The 22,196-nt window shown below is 40.2% G+C and overlaps 1 protein-coding gene across 5 annotated transcripts in view; it reads right to left on the bottom strand.

The window, feature by feature from the left end:
• Positions 1-22,196, bottom strand: part of myo1b (myosin IB) — a 50,865-nt gene that overhangs the window by 10,937 nt on the left and 17,732 nt on the right. For all 5 annotated transcript variants that reach the window (XM_029529743.1, XM_029529744.1, XM_029529746.1 and 2 more), the window contains exons 4-16: positions 16,200-16,294; positions 13,400-13,504; positions 11,973-12,019; positions 10,169-10,232; positions 8,174-8,272; positions 7,141-7,244; positions 5,823-5,970; positions 4,889-5,007; positions 4,327-4,413; positions 4,129-4,194; positions 1,740-1,844; positions 350-412; positions 29-229 (exon numbers count right to left, since the gene is read on the bottom strand). In XM_029529743.1, the coding sequence (XP_029385603.1) occupies positions 29-229; positions 350-412; positions 1,740-1,844; positions 4,129-4,194; positions 4,327-4,413; positions 4,889-5,007; positions 5,823-5,970; positions 7,141-7,244; positions 8,174-8,272; positions 10,169-10,232; positions 11,973-12,019; positions 13,400-13,504; positions 16,200-16,294 (1,303 nt within the window). The remainder of the gene's footprint in view (positions 1-28; positions 230-349; positions 413-1,739; positions 1,845-4,128; positions 4,195-4,326; positions 4,414-4,888; positions 5,008-5,822; positions 5,971-7,140; positions 7,245-8,173; positions 8,273-10,168; positions 10,233-11,972; positions 12,020-13,399; positions 13,505-16,199; positions 16,295-22,196) is intronic.

Here is a 22,196-nt window from a genome sequence, read left to right as displayed (position 1 = left end):
ACTTCTGTATACACATAATTCATAGTACCTTGCCAGCATAGTGCTGGATGCGGAAGCAATTGTGTGGCAGGCTGTGGTCGTTGAGAAACTTTGAATTCTTGCTGAGGCGGCTCTCAAAGTGTTGGTGCTCAGCACAGATAGTGTTTAGTTTGTCCAGGAAGGTCTCATCTGTAACTGTCCCAGGCCTCAAGCACTCCTCATCCAACATGGCCAAGATGCCGTTTTGGTTCTGGCCATTATAAGAAAGTGTTATCTTATAAAAGCTTAGATACAGAAATACATTGGACAACAAATGTAAATTCATGCTGAATAGAATGGGTGGTGTCAGAGGACTGGAAGATTGGCTTACATTCTCAATGAGGTCGCAGATAATAGCGTTGTTGAAATACTCAATATTGGTCCACTCGATGCCCTGTGACAAAAAACATGATTGTTGAGGATATAATGGTGTTGCAGTCTTTAAAAAGGACTAAGAAAATAGTTTTTGTGTGGTTGATGAAATAAGTATAACTAGAGCATATGTAGATATCATTGTTGTCTTTAGATACTTGTCAAGCCTCCACAGTAAATGGGACCGACAGTGCAGGCAGCGCTGCTATGTATTGGATATAGCACAATACAGAATACAAGGGAGCATAATCATACTTCTCTGGTAGTCAATACATTTTATAATGCTAAGTAGCCTTGATGATATCATCTATATATGCACGGTAGCTAAAGTGAAAAGACTAAATGCAAGAAGGCATCATGGTGCCCCCCCCCCCAACAAAAAAAAATAAATAAAGAAATAAATTAAAAAAAAAATTATCCTGGATGAAGCAATCATGCCACAAAGCCACCTACAGTCAGAGTCTTTAGCAAGGCTCTATGGTACAGATATAGAAAGGGATATTATTTTGCCTGGAGAACTAAAGAGACAAAGGAAGTATATTATTCATCTGTTGTGTGTCTCGGTAAAACCTTGTAATTTTCATAAAATGAAGTTGTAGTGCAACTCAACACATACTTTAACACTTAAGTCCTAAAGGGAACACATTTTTAGAGGTTACAGAACATGGCTCCAGTTGATGATTTGTTGGGGGTGGGGGGTGGGGGGTGGGGGTGGGAGGGTAAAGAAGGTGTGGCTTAAACTGATGGGCAACTACCCAAAATCCTGATTGGTGGACCTCCCTCCATTTTCCAGGACTGTGGTATTTTCCCATGCAGTATATTGGACAGTGGCCAGGAGTGAAATATCATTGGTGGTGGTGTAAGTGGAGGGAAGGGGTGTGGGGGTCAGCGCTGCAGCACTCACACACATAGCTTTGAAAACAAACAAGATCTTAAAGATCTTAAAGGCCCACAACTAAGAGTGTTTGCTCTCATTGGAGTGAAGGATCACTCGTCCCAGAGAATCCACAGAGGGGGGACAGGGAGAGAATAAACTCAGGGCATGATGGACGACAGGTAGTATACAAGACACAAACGTGGTCGAAATGCATTTGGGACAAGGGCAAGAATGAAGATTTAGTTAGGGTAGCACAAGCAGTGCAACAGATGAGTGACATGACCAGGTTGCGCTCTTGCTGCGAGGTCTGCCATGATGAACTGTCAGCACAGCAAATTGACTGCTGACATGTTGAATGATGTAGAAATACAGCTGCAGGTGAGAGAGTGCTACCAGGCCCACAGGCTAGGCTCAATGAGTAATTTATCCAAGCATCCAATGTGTGTGCGACGGGAGGCATGACCAAACTTACCTCTCTGATATATTCTTCCTGCTCCTCGTGTAGGGTCAGCTCGATAAAGATCTGCTGGAGCTTCTCATTGCAGTAGTTTATGATAAACTGTTCAAAGCTGTTGTCCTGTGGAGGCAGTAAGTAAAAAAAATAATCAGCTTCAGAGTATAACATGGTAATTAATCCATGTTATACTCTGAAGCTTTTTGAACTCATTGTTATTCTGCGTATAAGTAAAAAAAAATTTTTGTTTGCACCCATTAAAATAAGGAAGTGCATCAGACTGTCGGATGCATTAAGTCATACTTATCTTCTGTGACTATGCTTTTTTTTAAATAAATATTTTTAAAACATACATACAGTCTAGAAGTTTGCAGGGCTAAGATTTTTTGAAGAAAGTCTCTTTACTATGAAACCTAGTTCCCATCTGCCTGCATACTCTAGGCTCTTTAATTTGGGGCAACTTTACATTTTAAAAAGAGGTATACATCTAATTATCCACTTTTGGCATTGCTTTGATTGTCTTCGATTTGCTGACTCATCACTTTGACAGCCATAAAGTCTTTAATCAGCCTGGGCAGTAAACAACTGATAACCGCTCAATATGTACTTAGGATGACAAACCTTATCAGAAAACGTTCCAGTAAATTGTTACAGATTTCATTAAACATTGATGGAGCGTTACCCATTTCAAAGCTTCAACCCGTTTTTAATTCTTGCATTTCTCTCTAATTATTGTTGTGAATTTTGACCACTGAGTGGTGAGTCACGTTGCTTGGCAGTCATATTGTGAGTGGGGTTAGGTAAAAACTGATTTCTAAGTACACAGCGGAGGTTAGAGGAGCAAGTTTAGTTATGTAGCTCAGAGTGAAGGACGCAGCAAGGTTTCTCTGTTACCAGGAAATGGGACACATGGCCACAAGGAGATGAGTTATTAATGCTAAGAATTCATTTCCTTTCACTGAGAAACCATGTTCATCTTCACCCAACGCGCAGTTAAAAAAAAAAAAAAAAAAAAAACACACACACACACAATAGCAAATTTACACCCTAGTGGCAGCAGACTGCAGGCTGAAATATGACAGACTCGTTGTGTAACTCAAAAATACATTATTGCAGGGGGAGGAAACAAAATGTCTTCAAACTTGTGTTTAAACACCCGTCCTAAGGTACTGTAACGCAAAATCTGTCTATTTAATATTATCTGAAAAAGAGAATACTGGCCAGATTTAATTGAATCTCATCAGCATTTCAAGAAATTCAAAATAATGAAATTGTGATATACCTGTAACCTCATTTATAGTATAATTAGGCTTTTAAATCCGCTCTGGAAGAGCAGAACTAAGCATCATTGTAATCTGTACCTGATAAAGGTAATAGTTGTTAATAGTGACTAAGTTCTACAAATCAAATTGCAAAAATGACATGCAGTTTTAGGGGTGTTACAGTCTGTGTCCACTTCCTCATCTTCCAGTTATTTAACAGTCAGCACTTACTGGTATTTATGAAACAAAAAGTAAAGCTGCATCACAGACTGCATCCTTCAAAATGAGCAGCAGATTGAAACAACACTTTTTCAAAAAGCTGGTAATTAGACAGAGGGTTCATCGTAGAGAGGCTGTATTAGAATGACAGAGTCTTAGCTAGGTATACTGAATAAACTGGTGACTGAATGTACGGGCTGATTCCCATGCTCTTGTGATTCGAGGCCTCTTGAGCGTGCTTTCAGCCATGTAGCTATGCTGCACACCATGAGCCCTGAATTATCTTTGATGAGGAACTGAATTAAATCGACGAGTCTAGATCGCAGCATGCACACTGGCACAGCAAACAAGCTGCTGCAGGTGTTACTTACTCTGTCCTGGTGACCCACACACAAAACAACAGTCAGAGGAGAGGAAGGACTTGAGAGTGAGTGGGGTGAACAAGCATGATTATGAAAAACACATGAACATTTAGAAATGGAGGGGGTCTGAAGGGATCAGGCAACAGGACAAAGAATATTTTAAGCCATCACGTGGGTGCAAGCACATACTTGCTGACATGCACGCTGTTTATAATAAAAAATTTTGACTGTTTGATACCCATTTATATCATGAATTGAGGAAGTGCATTTTCACATTTTGAGGAGTGCATGAAGGCCACTTCCCTCTGTCAAATGCTGATTTTAGCTTTGCGATCATCTTGTCACAAAAATGGTTTCACCCCTGAGGGGGTAATAAACCTGAACTAATCTGAAAGATGTTTTAACAACCCTCACTTACTGTTGATAAGTTACTCACAAATACCAAAGCACGTAGACAAACAACCTCAGGACAAAATCCTTTTAAATGCAATAAAACTGCTTGTGTGGTCTGATTTTGTCCTTGTAGCTTATCAGAGCAAGAGGCATGGCTTTTATCTGTCTTACCTCAAATATCTCAAAGCCATAGATGTCCAGTACACCCATGACCTTGTGCCGAGTTTTAGCTTGTGCCTGCAGGGAAACAGTATTGATATTTGCAATAACAGAAATATAGACCCACTTAGCACATCAAAATTAAAGCAAAATAATTGATTAAATCCTTTGAAATAAATTAAATTAAAATATATTGCTGACATCACTCACTTTAATGCTTTCGTTGATCCTGGTAACTAGCCAGCTAAACAGACGGCTGTAGAGATTTTTGGCAAGAGCATCCCTGGCATAGTAAGCCTGTTAACAAATAACACACCATTGGTGATGAGGTGACAATGATGACACCAGAATTCATATTAGGTTCAGCAGACTCAACATAAGAGAGATTTTGAAGGAAGCCCAGAGCTAGTACTTGTGGTGTGATCTTTCTGGGGTCAGCTTAATTCTCTGAACTGCTTCCTCTTTTTCGTGTATTTGGGCGCCCATGTTTGGGGCATCCATGTTATATGAAGTGAACTCACTAACCTATAAAATATGACCTAGATTTGTATTTCCAGCAGGAATATTTCTCATCTTTAATGGAGAAGTTTTCATGTAGCTTGAAGAGTCGGCAGTCAGTGGAGCAAGTGATGGGGGAGAAATGGCCCTTTATCTTTTTATGAGCATGTGTGTGTGAATGTGTATAAATGTGCATTAATGTCAATACAAGTGGGGCAGAAACACATTGGTATAGCAGCTGGCGCTAGGCAGATTTATAACTTTCCCCTCTGACCTGGGCCACATTCAGTGTGGTGGAGACTTTCTCCATCTTGGCCTCTACTGTACGGTAGCTGAATGCCCTCTCCAGCACAGACTGTTCAATCCCCAACAACTCACACATCTCTTTCAAATCTGCAAAGATGACAGAGAAAACAGAGTCAGCATCAATAAAAATTGCCTCAGGGGATCAGAAGGGGAAAGTTATTTTGACCTTATGATTGTTTGTTGCATGAAACTATTAAACAAATAGGTGGCAATATTAATTTCATCTAGTCATTACTCCAGCAATCTCAAATTGTGTTGTTTTGTCTTAGTTAAGTAAAGCAGACACTGAACAATTTCAAGCACTTATGAGAGAACATTTACCCTGATACAGATTTAAAATATATGGCTCTAATGGCAGCAATCACACTAGTGGGATTGAGGTATAGCAAAAGGTAATGTTGAATAAATAAAAAAAGAAAAATGAACAATCTTGAATAATCTTGCTGTTGAGATACATTTTATATTTTCTTGACAGTAACATGGATCATGCCGCTGTCATGCAGTGGAAATATGTAAATGGAAGATTTGCCTAAAGAGAACACCTGCAGGGGTGATACACTAACACACGCGCACACATACAGACACACTCCTCTTCTTAGGCAAATCATAAAACACAAGAATTTGATGAGACTACAGAAATGTGGCTGCCAATAGGGGGCACTGGTTCGTCATCAGGCCAATTGGGTACATTAATCAAAATAATTTGTATAAATTCAAAAATGTATCAGTTTAAAAACGCAATGAAATCATGAACACAATTACTCAGCTCGTCTGATATTGATCTAATTGAAACTAAGCATCTGGTTCAGCTCAGTACTTCGGCCAAATGAATCGTCAAATGAAGGTCAGCTGTAAAAGGATCAGAGGATTTCATGACTGTACCTCCTCGTCTGTTGGCTCACCGTTTTTGTCTTTGATGCGACTCTCGTCTGTCCCATTACAGCGTGACTCTGGCTTGAACTCGATGTTGCCGAGCTTCAACACAGCAGCCACCAACTCCAGCACTGACTGCACCTCATCCTCCATGAAGCCCACAATCTGCATGGCATTCTGGAAGAGGAAAATAAACAATAAGGTGTAAATAATGCGAAATTTGGAAAGACCATTTAATGTAGTGTAATTTGATGCTGTCCGTGACTGGGCCAATACCAGTTAATTAAGAGTGTATTATTATTATTATTATTATTATTTAGAAATCACCCCCAAAAGCAAAATATTAGTGCACACTGGAATGGAGAAGACTGAATGAGAGCTGCTGCCTGTTTCAACCTTGAAATTTCATAATAGCAATTTTAAGAGATTGAACTCCTCCTAAAAATGCAGTCCAGACCAAACTAAGCAGGCATTAAATTTACAAAACTGAGCATTAACAAATAACAATAACAAATTCTAGTCTATCACACAAGGATGACAGGACAACTTTTTGTTTTTTTCTTCATTGTTCTTAAGTAAAATATTTCAACTGGAAGCGTGAAGGCCATGTGGAGGAACTCATTGTTTAGTGGGAATGTGTGATTTTGCTTCCGGTGGTGAAACACAGCTGTATGGGAAATATTCTGAACACTCAGTGTCACTGATGTGAAGCAGGATGTGAAACAAGTACAGTAGAATGTGACAGGACAGACTGATAAGGCTCGAGTGCAGCATGCTGCAACATGACTGTTAACAATAGAAACAGTCTCTTACAGACACAACAACCTATATGTCACTATTGCTGTGGATGGGAAGTGGTGGCACTGCGCATGCAGTCAAAATCCTGCATGCATATAGTCTTAAAGGAAGCAGCTGGCTTTTCTTATGGATACATAAGAAAAGGAACCACAACCTACAACTGTAGGTTGTGGTTCCTTTTCAAGTTCAGTTCAAAGTTCACCTGGTTTTGCAACAGGTGGGAGGGGATCTGGCATGGATTGTTTTTTTAATTTATGAGAGCTGTCTTTCATAACCCTATTTACAGCCGGTTAGTTTGTGATCTAAAGGTGATAAGGAAGACTCAGAGTCTCAAACCTCTGTAAAGGATTTTGATTAGCTTGGCAAGAGGCCACAAAGCAATAGCAGTGCAGAAAGCAAGCAAAGAGTACAGCACTGCATGTGATGAGTATGTGTTATTGCTCATCTCCTTATGTGAGCATGTTTGTGGATAAGAAAAGTTAAAGAAGTGTTTAACTTGAGTTTAAGTGTTTTTTAAGTTCACTCTTTATATGTAGTATGCGTACTCACCCTGACTGTCCTGAAGTTGGCTGCATCATCCAGCCCATTGACTATGGCTGAGTCCAAGCTCAGGTAGTTGTACTTGCTGAAGTCCCGGTGCAGCTTAAGCTTCTCTGTGACACACAAATGATGTGGCTGTTATTGAAATTACTTATTTTTAAAAGCAGGTTGGCTCAAGATCAATCAAAGCCTTATTTACATATAATTTAAGTTCACACATCACCACACTTGGCTATTGTCACTCAAAACAGCTCCTACTCAGTGCATGTACACAGAGTTACTGCTGGGAACATAATTCTGAAAGCTCAAATAGCCCTCTTAAAAGACCTATCTAGTAGCAAAGAAATCTATACCTCTTGTGGGTGCATGTGTCAGATTTTATTACTCCTTGCATTAACTACAGCTAAATCAAGCCCCTCTGATGTGTGTACTCTGGAGTCAATGACCATTACATTGTTCAGTCATGTTCAGGACATAAAACAATACCCTCTGCCCACAGAAAAACAAATAGAGGGAACAGGTTTCACAGCCTGTCTTTGTTCTCTGCGGTGTTTGTTAGGCAGGAAGACTAAGTCATTAATACAATGGCAATGTGTTCATGCAGCTGCAACCCTGCTAAAAAACGCTTTGAATAGGATACTGATATAGTCAATGTGGTGATGGTCATTCCAGAGGACAATTAAGAAGCAAACAAAAGTGTGATATTCAAAAACAACACAAACACCAAGTCCGGTGTATGATGATTACATCCGAAAGATAAAGCAGAATAATGGTGAGTAGAAGTTTGATCTGTTACTTCCTGTAAGCAGATACCTCTATACTCAGAGGCCAGAAAGTATTCCAGGAAAATAGGCTAAATATATTGCAACCCCTATTTGAGGTTTGGCTGATAAGAGGGGTGAATTTCAGTTATATTATTTCAAACAGCCATGTCTCTCAGATCAATGGGCCCTTTAATCTCCAAGTCCATCCCCATGCACACAATCTAAAAATACACTGATGCTCCCATTCAGCTCCTAGTTCCAGCATTTTTAAGACTTACTGAGTGTGTCATCAGAGGCTCCAGACAGGAGCTGATAAAAGACATGGAAGTTCCTCTCTCCTCTTGGCTGTTTCACCACACGTGACTTCTCTAGCAGATCTAAAAGAGTAAAAGGACAACAAAAGGAAACAATGACACAGAATGGCAGAATCCAATTCCTAATTCCTTTTCTTAACCATAGGTTTCTGCAGTGGTTCACAGACGTAGCCTAAATTAGTAAATCTAAAGCAGATCACAAGGATGGTCAGCCTGCATCTATATGGAGCTCAAATGGGTTTTCAGTTCAATGAAGTGTTCAACTTGCCAACATGACCAAGCCAATGTTTTGTGTATAAACACTACAGGAAGTACACTGAGAAGAAACCACACAAGTATATCTGACGTCAGCCCTTTCTCCTGGGCTCCTGACCAAGTGCAACAGTACCTGATTAAAAGGAAACCCATCATCCACTCACCGCATTAGACTGAGTTTGATTTAATTAAAGACCAACTACAGAGCCCAGCAGCATCTGAGGCTGCCTGATATCCTCTTTACTGCCAGCCTGGCAGATAATGGCATTCATTTTGTCTGGTAAGAACATATCTTATTTTAGTAGATTTTACAGTTTGCATTAGACTTAAAAATATACACATACAAACGTATACATTAACATAGCTGTGATTCATTTCCAGCCAGCTGTCAATCTTCACAAACTCTGACTCACTAGTTGGTGGGTGCTGAGAGGACAGAAGTGCTGCTGCAAGTACCTAACTAGAGAGCGCTACACAGAGACCTGGGGCTGTCAACAGTGAGCGGTGGATCAGGCTTAATGTGAATCTGTGACACCCACCAACCATGAATCACATAAGTGGCTCTATAAGAGCAAGCACATCAATAATACAACATCCATGACTGAGTGGCTGGCAGCAGCAATACAGAGCCTGTGATCAAAGACACAGAGGGCAGAAGGAAAAATAAAACCACCTCCTTAATCCCATTTTTTAACCTTTATGTGGACAGTTTTTGACACCGTTCTGTCAGAAACAAGCCGATGAAGAGTCTCAGATTATTCTCACCTTCTGAGAACTGAAGTTAACCTTATACCTTGCTTCCAGCCAAGTCATTTAGTCATCCTGCATTTGCTTTTAAAGGCCACAGCTACCCATTTTCATCTAGAACAGCATTTATTGCCTACTCAGTTCTTTCTGCTTTAGATAAACAAACACAATAAAATGTCAATATGGGTATATTATCCTGTTATTTTCTGCTTCGGGCTCACCAATAATGTCACACCACTCTAGAACTGCAAAGAATTGGCTTAATATCTATCTAGAAAGTTCTGTTGTAGGGAGGTCTAAGGGCTCCAAAGATGTACAGAGGAGAGAATAATGAGCTTCCAGGAACATCCTCATCCAGCTGTCTCGCCAGCCATCCAGTTCCGTCTGAAGCAGTCACATGTCAAAGATGCTTCTTTACAGAAAGTCCCTTGTGTTGGACTGACTCAGGCCATCAGACAGAGGTTCATTTGTGTCTTGGCCATCAGCCTCTCTCTTTGTTTCTGTGACCTCTGGCTGGGAAACCAGCACAGACAAAACAATGTGAATAGAGGAGAGATCAAATCCAAACAGGAGAAAAGAGCAAAGGAGAAAATTGGTATGTGCAGAGGTAGTTTTTGTTGAGTCTGAGAATGGTACCTATCAATCAAGCAAAAATCCCTTGTTTAATAAGTCACAATATATTTTCAATGACTAACCCACACAGTTTACTATATAATACAGAATGTAGTGAGTGTGCTTTTGAAATCCACTTAAGTTTGACAAGTCATCCTGAAATTGGGATACCTTCACACTGATATTTTATTGATTTAACTGTTGCTGTGACACTGGGAGATTAGACGTGTCAAAACTTAGAGCATTATTTTAATATTATGTTAAAGAATGAACATTTATAGTACGTGGCATAAACATGCATAAATGAATATTTTTAATGGGCATTTTCATTTCAATATTACTCACAGTTACTGATGACTCCACCCAGAGGATCCCCTTTGAAGTCAAACTCTATGTCCATGTACTTTCCCTGTGGAACAGAGCATTCACATTACAGCTGAACTGCACATACTTCTGTTATATGTTTTGAAAATTCTTTTTGAGCCAGATTCCTGCTATCTGTGCCTATGAAAACCAATACAAATCAACAGGGCTTCAAATCCAGCTCATGATTTCAGTTAACATCACTGACAATGTCTGCACACACCCATTCCAGTTATTGCCCCAGACGCCAATCATAAACAGGGCTGCTATGAAATAACTGGCCTCTGTGAAGGGAAAGCCCCCATACTGCCAGTTCCTTTCTACTAGAGGCCTAAAATAAACCATCTCAGTCCCCCCTTTTCCTTCTGTCTGAAACATGGAAGTTAAAACAGAGAGTCCTGTGTGTTTGATTTTTTTTTTTTTTCTTCTCTGATGTATTAATAGCATACAGGTTCTCAGAAGGGCCAAGCTCAACTGGTGAGTGGGCTCCAGCCAAACTCAATAAGCTTGCTACTAAATGAAGTGACAGTTTAATACATAGTTTTCTGATAAATTTATAACACTCTGATGAACTGGTATCAAGGGAGGAGGCCTTGCGTCCTTGTGTAGAAGTTTATACCAAGGTTGCCTAAATATAAACAGATCAAGGAAATAATCTTTTACTCCCTGTTACAACTGCAAGTCCAAACACTGACATGCATTTGTATGTACCGGCGTAGTTAGAAGATTTAATATATTGGGAAATCTAAAGTTGGGACAGGAAAAGTACATTGGCTGTTAGCCAATGCTTGCTGCTACTAGCTGGAATCACCAGTTTCCATTATAGTGTAGGAGGGGGAAAAAAATAAAAATAAATAAATAAATATCTTCAGTCTTGTGGCATTACATCATGGGTATTCTGATACATTGGAGAGTTTTCAGAGCAACTGACTCAGTTTATGAAGGATTCACAAAAACAATAATTCCTGTTACAAAACCAAACATGAACACAAGCGGTGGTGTGAAAGGAGTGATCTGATGTAATATCATGTAATAAGAGCAGAAACTGAAGCCGACTGCTGTGGTTTGGGGCCTCCCTCTGGCTTTGTGTCCAATCTATAAAAATTGGGATGTGGACACTTAATAATTCTTGTGATGATATCTCTGTCTTCCACAGAGAGCAGCATTAGAGTCCTTAAACTGCCTCTTTCCCAAACCATTGCAGGTCATCAGAGCAATCTGTCACATTACATACATATGCAATATTTTACACTGAAAAATTAGCTGGAAATATAAACAATGTGTCACTATGTGAAAGGCACAAACTGGCAGTCTTCAGTTGGATTAATCACACAGTCATATTGTTGAACAGGAGTGTAGGTCAAAGGCTTTGTAATGTCTGCTGAATTTCATTGATATTTCCAAAACACTACATCTGGGTCCAAGGCCTGTTGCAGCAGCCAAGCCAGTGAGATGGCTTGTATACTGTGCAGATCCATTCACTTAAATACATGATTTATCAAGGACATGTATCTACAGGACACATCATTCTCTGCTACTTGTGAGCTTCAAACAAGATTGTATGTATAAACGGACTATTGTTCAAACCATGATATTGGTACAAGGACTGCTGTGATTTAGAAATAGTCAGGACCTGCAAAGTGAAATTTGGGGGAAGAAGAAGAAGGGGAAAAGAAGAAAAAAAAAAAAAAAAACACACAGCCAAGGACAAATGGTAAACATTAATCAGATAAATTAATCATCTAACCTAAGTTCAGCATGTGTTAGTTGTGGAGGGAATACTTACAAATCTGGATGAGTTATCATTCCTCACTGTTTTTGCATTTCCAAAGGCTGAAAAAGAAGGAAAATAATGATGACAACCTACTCAATGCACTATTATACTAATCCATTTAGTGTAAAATTAGATAAAGAAAGACCAAAGCCAGCATAAAAATATTCCAAACCTTATTGGTGATTCTTAAAATTCTCCAGCTAGCTGTCAATCATATGAGGCCTAGATGTCACAGCCATTTGTACTGATGAAGCCCCATAATTCTGTATGGCTTAAGCAAAGCACCAGGGCTTTCCAGGCTTAGAAAGGACTAAACCTTGTTGTCACGCTACATTCAAAACAAAGTGCTTCAATATGTGCTCATGCTGATAGATAAACAATAAACAGTGTTCAAACACAGTGTTGTGGGGAACGAAGTTTTGTCCGTGACTAACGTAAATGACTCACAAGCACATGTGCATATGCACAGTAGGGCTTGTGTTAGCTACATAACAGACCCTTTTAGAACAGCATTATCCAATCCTCTGTACTTTTCATTTGCTTCTAACTACTTTTCTACATTAAAGGGCTATTAATGTGTCATGCATCAAAGCGCTATTAGCCTGACTGCTTAATTGCTGATAACAGCTGATTAATGTACGGTTAAGTCGATGGTTAATGTGAATGTGTGGGCTGTTGGTCTGGCACAATGGGAGCTGGAGGGCAAGAAGACAGAATAAGGGAGAAAGAGAAAGATAAAATGCACAAGCAAAAGAGGAATAGTATGAAAAGACATGGAGAGTGACAAAGAATGAAACCAATAAAGCTTCTGAAAGAAAGTAAAGTGGAGAGTCAGAGAGTAGGCATGACAAAAAATGTGTGTAGCAGGATAATGGTGATCCCTTCTCCCTCTTTTTTCAGCATTAGGGCAATTAGATCGGCAGCAGTTAAACTGTTGCAGATGTGCTGGGGTTTCTACAGCAACTCGACCTGGGCATACAGCTTCATCACTCATGGGCATTTCCTGTTCACTGCCCCCAATTAAAATACAGCTGTCCATGTCCCAGCCATGAGATGTCGAAACGAGACGGGGTGAGCGTTGGAGTGTGTGAACACAGTATAAAGGGACTTGGCTAAAGGAAATAGCTTTTTCTATAGCATTTAGGAATCCTAAAGTTGTTTTTGCGCTCTGTGACAGTGAATTTGAACTGTAGTTTCATTTTGAAGTGTTTTGGATTATTAGATCAGTTTTTCTGTGATTAAATGCATTTTGCTGGTAAGAAAGCAATTTGAAATATCACAAAATGTAAAAAAAAAGAAAAGATGCAATTCTCAGCTGCTCATTGAGCAGCCTATGAACTGCAACAGTCCTGTTAAAACTTCTTAACAGACTCAAGAACTTCAGATGATATAGTACCTGAATGGCAGTGCAGCTTGAGTGTACATGGTGCATCACTCACCCTCCAGGACAGGATTGGACTGCAGCAGCTGTTCCTTGACCTTATTCACCTCCTGGCCCTTCCCACAAACTGCTGCCACATATGACATCACCAGCTTACTGGCCTCTGACAGACACACATGCACACAAATATATAATAGGTCAAAGCTTTTGCAGGATAATGGAGGAGCAAGTGTTACATGCCCACCCTATTTCACCATACCCCAGAAAATCCCCCCTTACATCATCCCCCTTGACACCCATCAGGACAGACTGTGATCATTCATTAGTCTGAGGTGCAGAGCAGAGGAGAACGATTCGTTATTGTGAACACTTCTGTTTAACACAATTATGATCATTCTTGCATCAGCTTGACATAATTCAAATGACTTGGATCTCCAGAAATTATCTCCATTTATCCACTTCTCATGTCAAAAGCTGAACCAAGGCATCCTGAAAAAGAGTGTGCGCTATAAGTGAAATGCCTTTCCAAAAATCATTTTCTGCATGGGGAACGTGACACAGGCATCAAAAGCTTGTACTGTCTGGAACAAGCGACATCCTTGTAGAATGGCTGCTGGCATCACAATCATCTCTCCTGTCCAGTGAAATGACAGTGACCCAGAACTGATGATGTGTGCTGTATGCCAAGCAGGGATAGAAAAGAGCTCAAGAGTAGTCGGTGAAGCAGCCTGCTGATGAGCCAGGCGCGCACACACACACGCACACACACACTTTTATAAAGTGAGGAGGGTGGGCAAGAGAGACACTGCATCATCACATTTTTATCTCACAGCATGGATAAATAAACCTCTGTCATTTCTCACAGTAGAATTATGTTATGTGTCCTGTATGCTGACAATGTTTTGTCACAGTTCCTCGATCTTGCGGATGCCACAGCTAAACAGAGGCAAGAAGAAAAACCCCACAATCAGACGTGAGTGTCAATAACCCATATCGATGGAGAAGGCACGTTTTTGATGGCCTCATTCCACTACAAAGCTTCGGGCAGCTGAGATTACTGAAATCCTGATTTATCTCCTCCACTTGGCTGAACAGTTTCTTGTGAGTGGGATAAAGTACACTCAAATAAATGCCAGCCCGCCATGCAAAATATGATCTGTCACACTGTGTTGCACTTTTCATTGTTTTCTTCCTAGGTTTGTTTCTCTGTTATTGTAAATAACTGACACTGCATTTGTTAAAAATATTGTGAGGCTTCCAGGCTCTGGTGTTTTGCAGCCAAACTGAATTGCAACCAGAGTTCAAAGCGCCAAAGGTTACATTATCAGATGCTGTGACTCAGTCATACTGATCGGTGATGCTTTTATAAAAAAAAAAACAAAAAAAAAAACTGAAGTTGAGGGTGAAAGCTAAATGCTAAACATGCACTCTGAAGAAATGCTTTTATTTATGAATAAACATCTTCCTGGCTGTGTTAAAAATGATGTTGCACTGCCTTTGAACACATTTCCTCCCTTGATACAGACCTCCCTTTCACCATTTGAAGCAAAGCAGTTAATTTCTTCAACATCCACCAACATTACAGGGCAGTGACACTCCAACATGCCCTGCAGTACTGATGTCTGATACACAAGGCTTCACTAATAATAAAACTAAGTGTACCAATTTTAACATTTAAGTTGTTTTTTTTTTTTTTTTTTTAGAAATTATATGATGTTGAATGAGTAAAACTACACAAGCACATGTTTCTGTAAATATTCCAATGCAGAGGTAATGATATGACATTAACTAGTGATATAATTATTTTTCCATATTGCTTCCTCTCTCATTAAAGCCACATGGAGAGTTTTAATTTTAGCCAAACGAAGACTTATCACAAATCATACCCACACAGATTACTGAGAACTTCCTAAATTTGTTTAGTCTTGAGTGTAGTTAGGGAAAAATTAAGAAATGAGAACTTTTTTTCCCCCCCAAAGATTTCCATGTCTAAGTATGAATTCATATCGTGTCTCATCTGTACAGAAATATTTTATGAGTAGAGGGGGGCAACTTTCTACTATTTTAACTCTGCCAATTTAAGACTTTTACCTGTGATACAGCACTGCCATCGAAAACCAGGAAATTCCATTCCTCTTGGATTTCCGTATGGTATGTGAAACTGCTCCAGATTTTGGCTAAACTATTATAAACACCAATAGAAAAAAAAAGCAGGCCCATGGGTGTAAACACAGCTGCCTGAAACATAGGCTTCATTTAGTGTTTCTATTCCAATCCTTGTATTGAAATTGTGAAGCTTCTATTTTCCACTTTACCTGTACTCCATGCACAGGTTGTCACAGTTTGTCACGTTTCAGACTACCATGATGAAAACGATGAGAGGAAAAAAAAAAACCCCCCCCCCAAAAAAACTGCTTTCTCAAAATGGGAGATCTGATATAAATCTGCACTTTGGCAATATGGCTTTATACATAACAACCCTTATCTTACTGTGGCCTTTGGAAATGTGTTTTGACTACACTTTAAACAAAACACAACAGATCTGGGGACCTGAGCTGACAAAGCTGTTCATTTCCAACCATCCTCCACTCTGCTGAGTGACTTCTTCATCAGACATTGTTGCTGATTATAAGAATGTGCTTCTCTCCTTGGGCTTTTCATGCTTGGAACAGATGTGTTTACTGATATAAATAGTCTTACATCATTTGTGCCAAGACCATCCAACATGCAACTGTTGATAGTTGCATATGTGGAGCACTGCGATGATAACTTGGCTGTAGCTCAAATTTACTCTGGAATGAAAAGATTCTGAATCAAAAAAAAAAAAAAAAAAAAAAAAAAGGCATTTGTCCTCCTACCGGTTTTCCCAGCCCCACTCTCCCCTGTGATAAGGATGCACTGGTCCTTGTCTTGGTCCCTGAGTGAACGGTAGGCCTCATCTGCCAAAGCATAGCTGGAAAACAAGGAGCACAGACATGAGCTCTCACATCACAATCCTTCAAATTACATAATACAATTCAAGCAGTTTCATGGATATTCGGAGGACACATAAAGGTAATGGGGCAAAATGGATCCAGGGATATGGCGTACCTTTTGTGTCAGGTTATGTGGCGTCTACATTAATAAACAGCATGTGGCTCCATTGGAAATTAGGCTGCATATGTCCAACAGCCACAGGATTGGACTGATTTAGTAACACTTACTGTTTGGTGTTTGGAATTTGGCTTCCATAGTTTGGACGATTTCTGCTCCTGCTACCTCAATACAACTACTGTACTAATGTACCAAAAAAAACACAAAAAACAAAAAAACAAACCCCAAAACCCAAACTGTTACATGCTAAGATGCCAATGGTTGTGCATGAAAACCAATTATTTTATCCTATAATTAACTTCCCTAACCCCTTTTCTGTTAGTAGAAAAAACAAAACATGTCATCTGAATTAAATCTGGAGTAATCATATACTGGCAGCTGTGTGAATAATTCAATCAGACAATGAAAATGTAAAGAGGAGGGGAAAAAAAAAAAAAAAAAAAAAAAAAAAAACCCTTGGTGGTTTAGGGAAAGATAAAAGAAGTGCCTATTATAAAACGAAGCCCATTGTCACACATTCCACGACGGAGCTACAATGAGAAAGTGGAACCGATTATTGCATTTTCACTCCCACCAAATTCTAGGACAATGTTATTTGCTCTCATTACGCAGACAATGCCTTATGATCATTCGAAAGTAGGGTGTGGATAGTTCGAGGTTCATATCACAATAACTTTATCTTGTCTGGCACAGTTGTCTGTAATTGTGATGTGATACAAAAAAAAAAAAAAAAAAGAAAGAAACACCAAAGGGTGAGGCTGCAGCAAGTTTCTTTTTCATAGTTTCAGTCATGTATGGTGCTGCAGGAATGGGTTCCAACTTTCTCCTCCTCCAGGACACTAGACTGCAAATTAGCTTGCTAGGTCTCCCGCCCCACCGTACTTTGGCTTTCATTACTCAGGAATTCTTTCCAAAGCCACGTCTGGTAATAGCTGTGATTGTAGGGGGAAATGTTGCATGTAGTGGCTCCCTTTTTGCCTTAGGACACAGTTGAAATGTCGTTGCTGCTGAGAGGTTCGGTGAGTTGGCTTGAGGCAAGGTACAGTAGACGTGAAAGAGTTTAGTCTAAGACTTCCAAGAAGAGTTCTTTGAGTTTAGATATGTTAACCGGTCAAAACATGGAGTTGAGTTCTCATCAAAATGCCGAGCAAGATGGTGAATCCGAGCAGCCCTACAGGTTTGTTGGGCCTTAATTCAACGTAGTGCTGTTAGCTTTGAGTACATCAAGCACTTCATGCCCTGCTTAATTATCAAGCTAAGATCAACATCTTTAAATATTATTGTTTCACATTGAGGAGAGGCAAAGACAGCTTGAGGTAACTTTAGAGGAATGTATCTTAATAGTCTCTCCCCAGTGCTCCATTTGGTCAAAGACTCCCAGATCTGAGTCACATCATTAATCAAGTATTTATATTCACAATGTGCAGTGGACATGAATGAAGAAATCAATGTACACTGATGCTGGTAAGGATTTTCTGATAGCTCTACCATGGAATATCTAGCTTAGCGTGGACATAGCATATCCAACTCTGTGCCTTTTCAAATAAAGAAAACCTCAGTGTTCAGTCACTGTAAGATTGAAGAACAACAAACTAACACACAGAGTTAATGTTCAGACTGCATATCCATGTGCAAGTGTTAGGCAGGATCATTTTATTACACTATTATCACTGACTGCAACTTCCAAAAAGACACAAAACATTAAAAAAAAAAAAAAAATTTTTTACAAAGAAAAGGATTCAATGTGTAAAAATACGCAAAACTTACTTTTGGCATATGCACAAATGAATTAATGGCATCAGTGAAGCAAGGACCAAAAGTGGGAGCATATAATTGCATGCTGAACCAAGACTGGCCTCCAATTTGAAAAGAAACTGATTCCTTATAAGAAGTCATGAGAAAGAGAGGGCAGAGATGGACAGCCAGATGAACGCATTCCAGCCCGCAACACAAAGTTTCAGTTCAGACAGGCAAATGGAGCTCAGGGTCCAGCACCATGTACTCATGGTGCTGGACCAGAGCCTGCATATACATGCATGTGTGTGCGCTTTGTTTATATGTTTGTAAGGAAAGAAATACATGCTCATTGGGTCTTGGGGAACACACATTGAGCTCTGTTGAGTACTTTTTAAAATAGTGGAGCCTTTGGTTGAATCAAACTATTCTTTTCCTTCTGTGTCGCTAAAGGCTTCTCATTCTCCACCTCCCAAGTCTCTGATCACTGCACTGCTCTCACCCTCTCCATACACTACTCTTGTATGGATGGGACTTGCCACAGGACATTACGTCAGTGTTGAAAAGGGCAGCATGGCGCAGCAGATGTCTGCTTTGTGAAAACCCTCCTGTTGCCTGACCTGATCCTGACAATGAGCAAACCATCACATAATTGTCTCACTCCAGGAGGAGGGAGACATGGGGATTGTACCAGGAGAAGGAAAGGGGTGGAAAATAGGAGTGGGAGATCCTTTGCCAGGATCTTTCCCCAATGAGACGCGCACACACAGAGCTGATCATATGAATATGAATAGGCATTGCATAATCACTATATGAATGGAGGTCAACGGAAACAAAAGGCCACACCCCAAACTGTGCAAGCGCAAATGACATACATATGTTTAAATCCTTTAGAACCAAGCCACATATACATCTGTATTTGTGTGGATACACTGAAGCAAGAAAAACAAGGCAGAATTAGAAATACCCCGCAGCACTGTGGCTACAACATTATGTTATTATTGGGACCATGAAAGCAGTGTGAACAGAAACTAATGAAGAAGCACCAAGGTCACCATCAAAGGAAAAGGAAGCAGTGAATGAGGCACCAAAATCCTAAGGGCCTCCATGATCAGTGTGTGGCGCTGGGTGTGTGGGGTTAGGTTGGGATACGGCCTTGGATCATAAGTGCTGCTTGGCAGCTCCCCTCACATCTGCCTGCAGGCTGTAATTTGGACGTGCACGTGGCAGCGGTGAACACAAAGCCACACTGACATGAGGTAAGCAGTAGAAAATAGTCTAGTCAGTTCTTTTTACTACCAACCCTTGGTAACTGGAGCACAGGAGGGGATGATGGGCTGGCAGTGTGTGAGCTGAATCTTAAAATTGGTGTACTTTGAGGGCAGAGCCATCACACTCTAAAGTTGTGATTTGTATACAGTAATGAAGCTGTAATGTATGGGTTGGAGCAAAGCCCACCCAGCTACTAGCAGATGATAGGCCTTTTGTAAATAAAATGGATAACCCCTGCTCACTATGATAATGCCACATTTGCTAGTTTTCTGTTGTGTGTGTATGCACTGGGGGCAGTACAGTAGCCTGTGATCTCAGCATGATGAGGCTCCTCCAAAGGCCTCAGGAAATCCGCCTTCCTCTGATGAAGCAGCCAAGGAAGCAACTACTTCCTGATGCTCACAGACAGACACAGACAGACAGACGCGCGCACACTCTTCCAGAGATTGATCGCACCGGCCACCACTGCTGTGGGTGGGCAGGGAGCGGATATGCACATGGCAGATGTATCCCATCTGTGGGCACATTATGACACTGTGCTGCAGTAAAGACAGGTGGTAACCACCTAGCGAATAAGACACGATCACGGTGCCAGTGTTATTTTCAAAAAACGGGATTCGCAATGTTCAACTTATGAGTTGCAGTAAAGAACAGCTCTGAAGTTCTAAATTAAAAGCTCAGAGTGAAGAACTGCTGCCACACATCTCTAATTTCTTCAGCACTCACCAGAGGTTGTCTGGGATCTCTGCTTAATTACCCATTGATACTCCTCAACTCGTACATCAAACTTTGGGGGGGGTCCAGGGCTTTAATTTACTTTACTGCACAGCAATTTGGTGTTCCCACAGCAGGGGAAAACACAGCTCTAAGTTGTTTGTCTGATCCTTGGAAAAGCAGGAAATAAGCATTCTGAGCAAGGTAGCAAAAACATCCTCAGAGCCCTTCTGAGAGATGGGCTCTCCAGAAGCTCTTTCCGCAGGTTTGTTAAACTTTCTGCAACTTTTTTTTTTTTTGGGTAAAACTTTTACACAGTATTAAGCAGTTGACCAAGTTATCTAAGTAAAGAAATTTGATTGATAAAGGGATCAACATTTTGCTTTTGGAGACAGGACATGGGGGGGGGGGGGGGGGGGAGACACGTGCACGCAAAGCTGCATGGGCACAGCCACAGACAGGCTGATAGAAACAGAAGAGTAAGATGTCTATTTATAGCTCCAAAAGCTATACAGTAGGTCTGTCAGGTCGGAGGACTTCCTCTCCTCATCCTGCTGTCCATGTCTGAGCCCTCCACTGTAGTCACATTTATTGTCACGTCAAGCTCAGAGAGGCCTACCATCCTCACAAGAGTAAAACCATTGGGCTGATTCGTATTCGTAGGCATTGGAGGCTCCTTTATGTTTGATGGGGATCAAAAATATTTAAAAAGACAAATTGGGTGACAAAAAAGTTGATTTTATCTTATCTACTACATAAATTTTGCTGTCTATTTTATTCCTTGTATTTAAAAAAAAAAAAAAAAAAAAAAAGGAAGTTTAATCTTTGAGAGACTTATGACATTGCAGTGTCCTCGTACACAGCAGCACGTTGTGTCTACTTCATACAAAGATGTCTACAATGCCCCCAGCGTCACCACGTGTGACCCACTGAGCCCTTTCAGACAACACACAGAGTCATTGTGGGTCTGACTGATTGTGTAATGTCACTCCCGCATCAACACCACACTGGTAGGAGACACCTTCTGTTCCATACTGGCAAAAAAAAAAAAAAAAAAAAAAGAGGAAGCAAGACAGTTTTAGAGGAGGGACTTAAATTGTCACCAGGTTCATTTCCCTGAGCCAAATCAAACAATTCACAATCAAATATTAAAAGTAAAAGCTAAGGGTGAAATGGCATTGCTTCATTAGCTGCTTAGTAAGAGAATTATATAAAATGCATGTAGCTTGGCTACAAGAAAGGTCAAAGCTACTGACCTTTTGAGCTGAACTGATGCAACAGCAAATCAAAAGAAAAACACAAAATTTTGGTCCAGAGGAAAAATAGAGACCAGCTGCAACAAAACATTTCTATGCTTACTATAATGGAAAATAATCATTTTGATAGTTTTGCAGAAATGTAGCATCCTTTTCATCACAATCCTTAATGATCCAAACGTCCAATGACTTGCAAGTAAGATTTCCAGCCTGTACGGTCTCTCTCCTGCAAGAATGAATGCTTAGGGCACCTAGTCTGGCTCGTTGTGGGAGGGGGTCTGGCAGAGATAATTCTATCTACCTGTGGCCAAATTTCTGCAGCAAACTCAATGAATGAAATCCTCAATTCACACAAATCACTTTCAAATATGTTTGACTTCATTTGACTGATCACATGCTGTCTCTCCTTGACTGTACTTCATGCATAGTGAAAGCATCTATGCTCCACTTCTAAAAAGGATGATTTTGACTACAGTCCTACTGTGCTAAAAAAAAAACCCATAAAACCCAAACAAACAAGGGTGTGGGTTTAAGAGAATTGATTTCTTATAGCGAAAATAAAGGTTCATGAGGAATAGTAAATAACTAATGATGGGACAAACGTTTGTACAGTAGATATGACAGTTACCTATTTTTTTTTTTTTTTTTTAAAAAGGTACATGTGCAAGTTGTGGACACAAAAAACTCCCATTGTTCTTACTATGAATAGAACGTTTACTATGGTTATTGGAAAGTCAGCAACAAAAACTCTACAAGTATAAAATCTTGTGCCAACAAAAGCAAGGA

This window comes from Echeneis naucrates, chromosome 21, assembly GCF_900963305.1.
Source record: "Echeneis naucrates chromosome 21, fEcheNa1.1, whole genome shotgun sequence".
NCBI lineage: Eukaryota > Metazoa > Chordata > Actinopteri > Carangiformes > Echeneidae > Echeneis > Echeneis naucrates.
The sequence above is the reverse complement of the archived record's forward strand: the minus strand, read 5'-3'. Positions and strand labels throughout refer to the sequence as shown.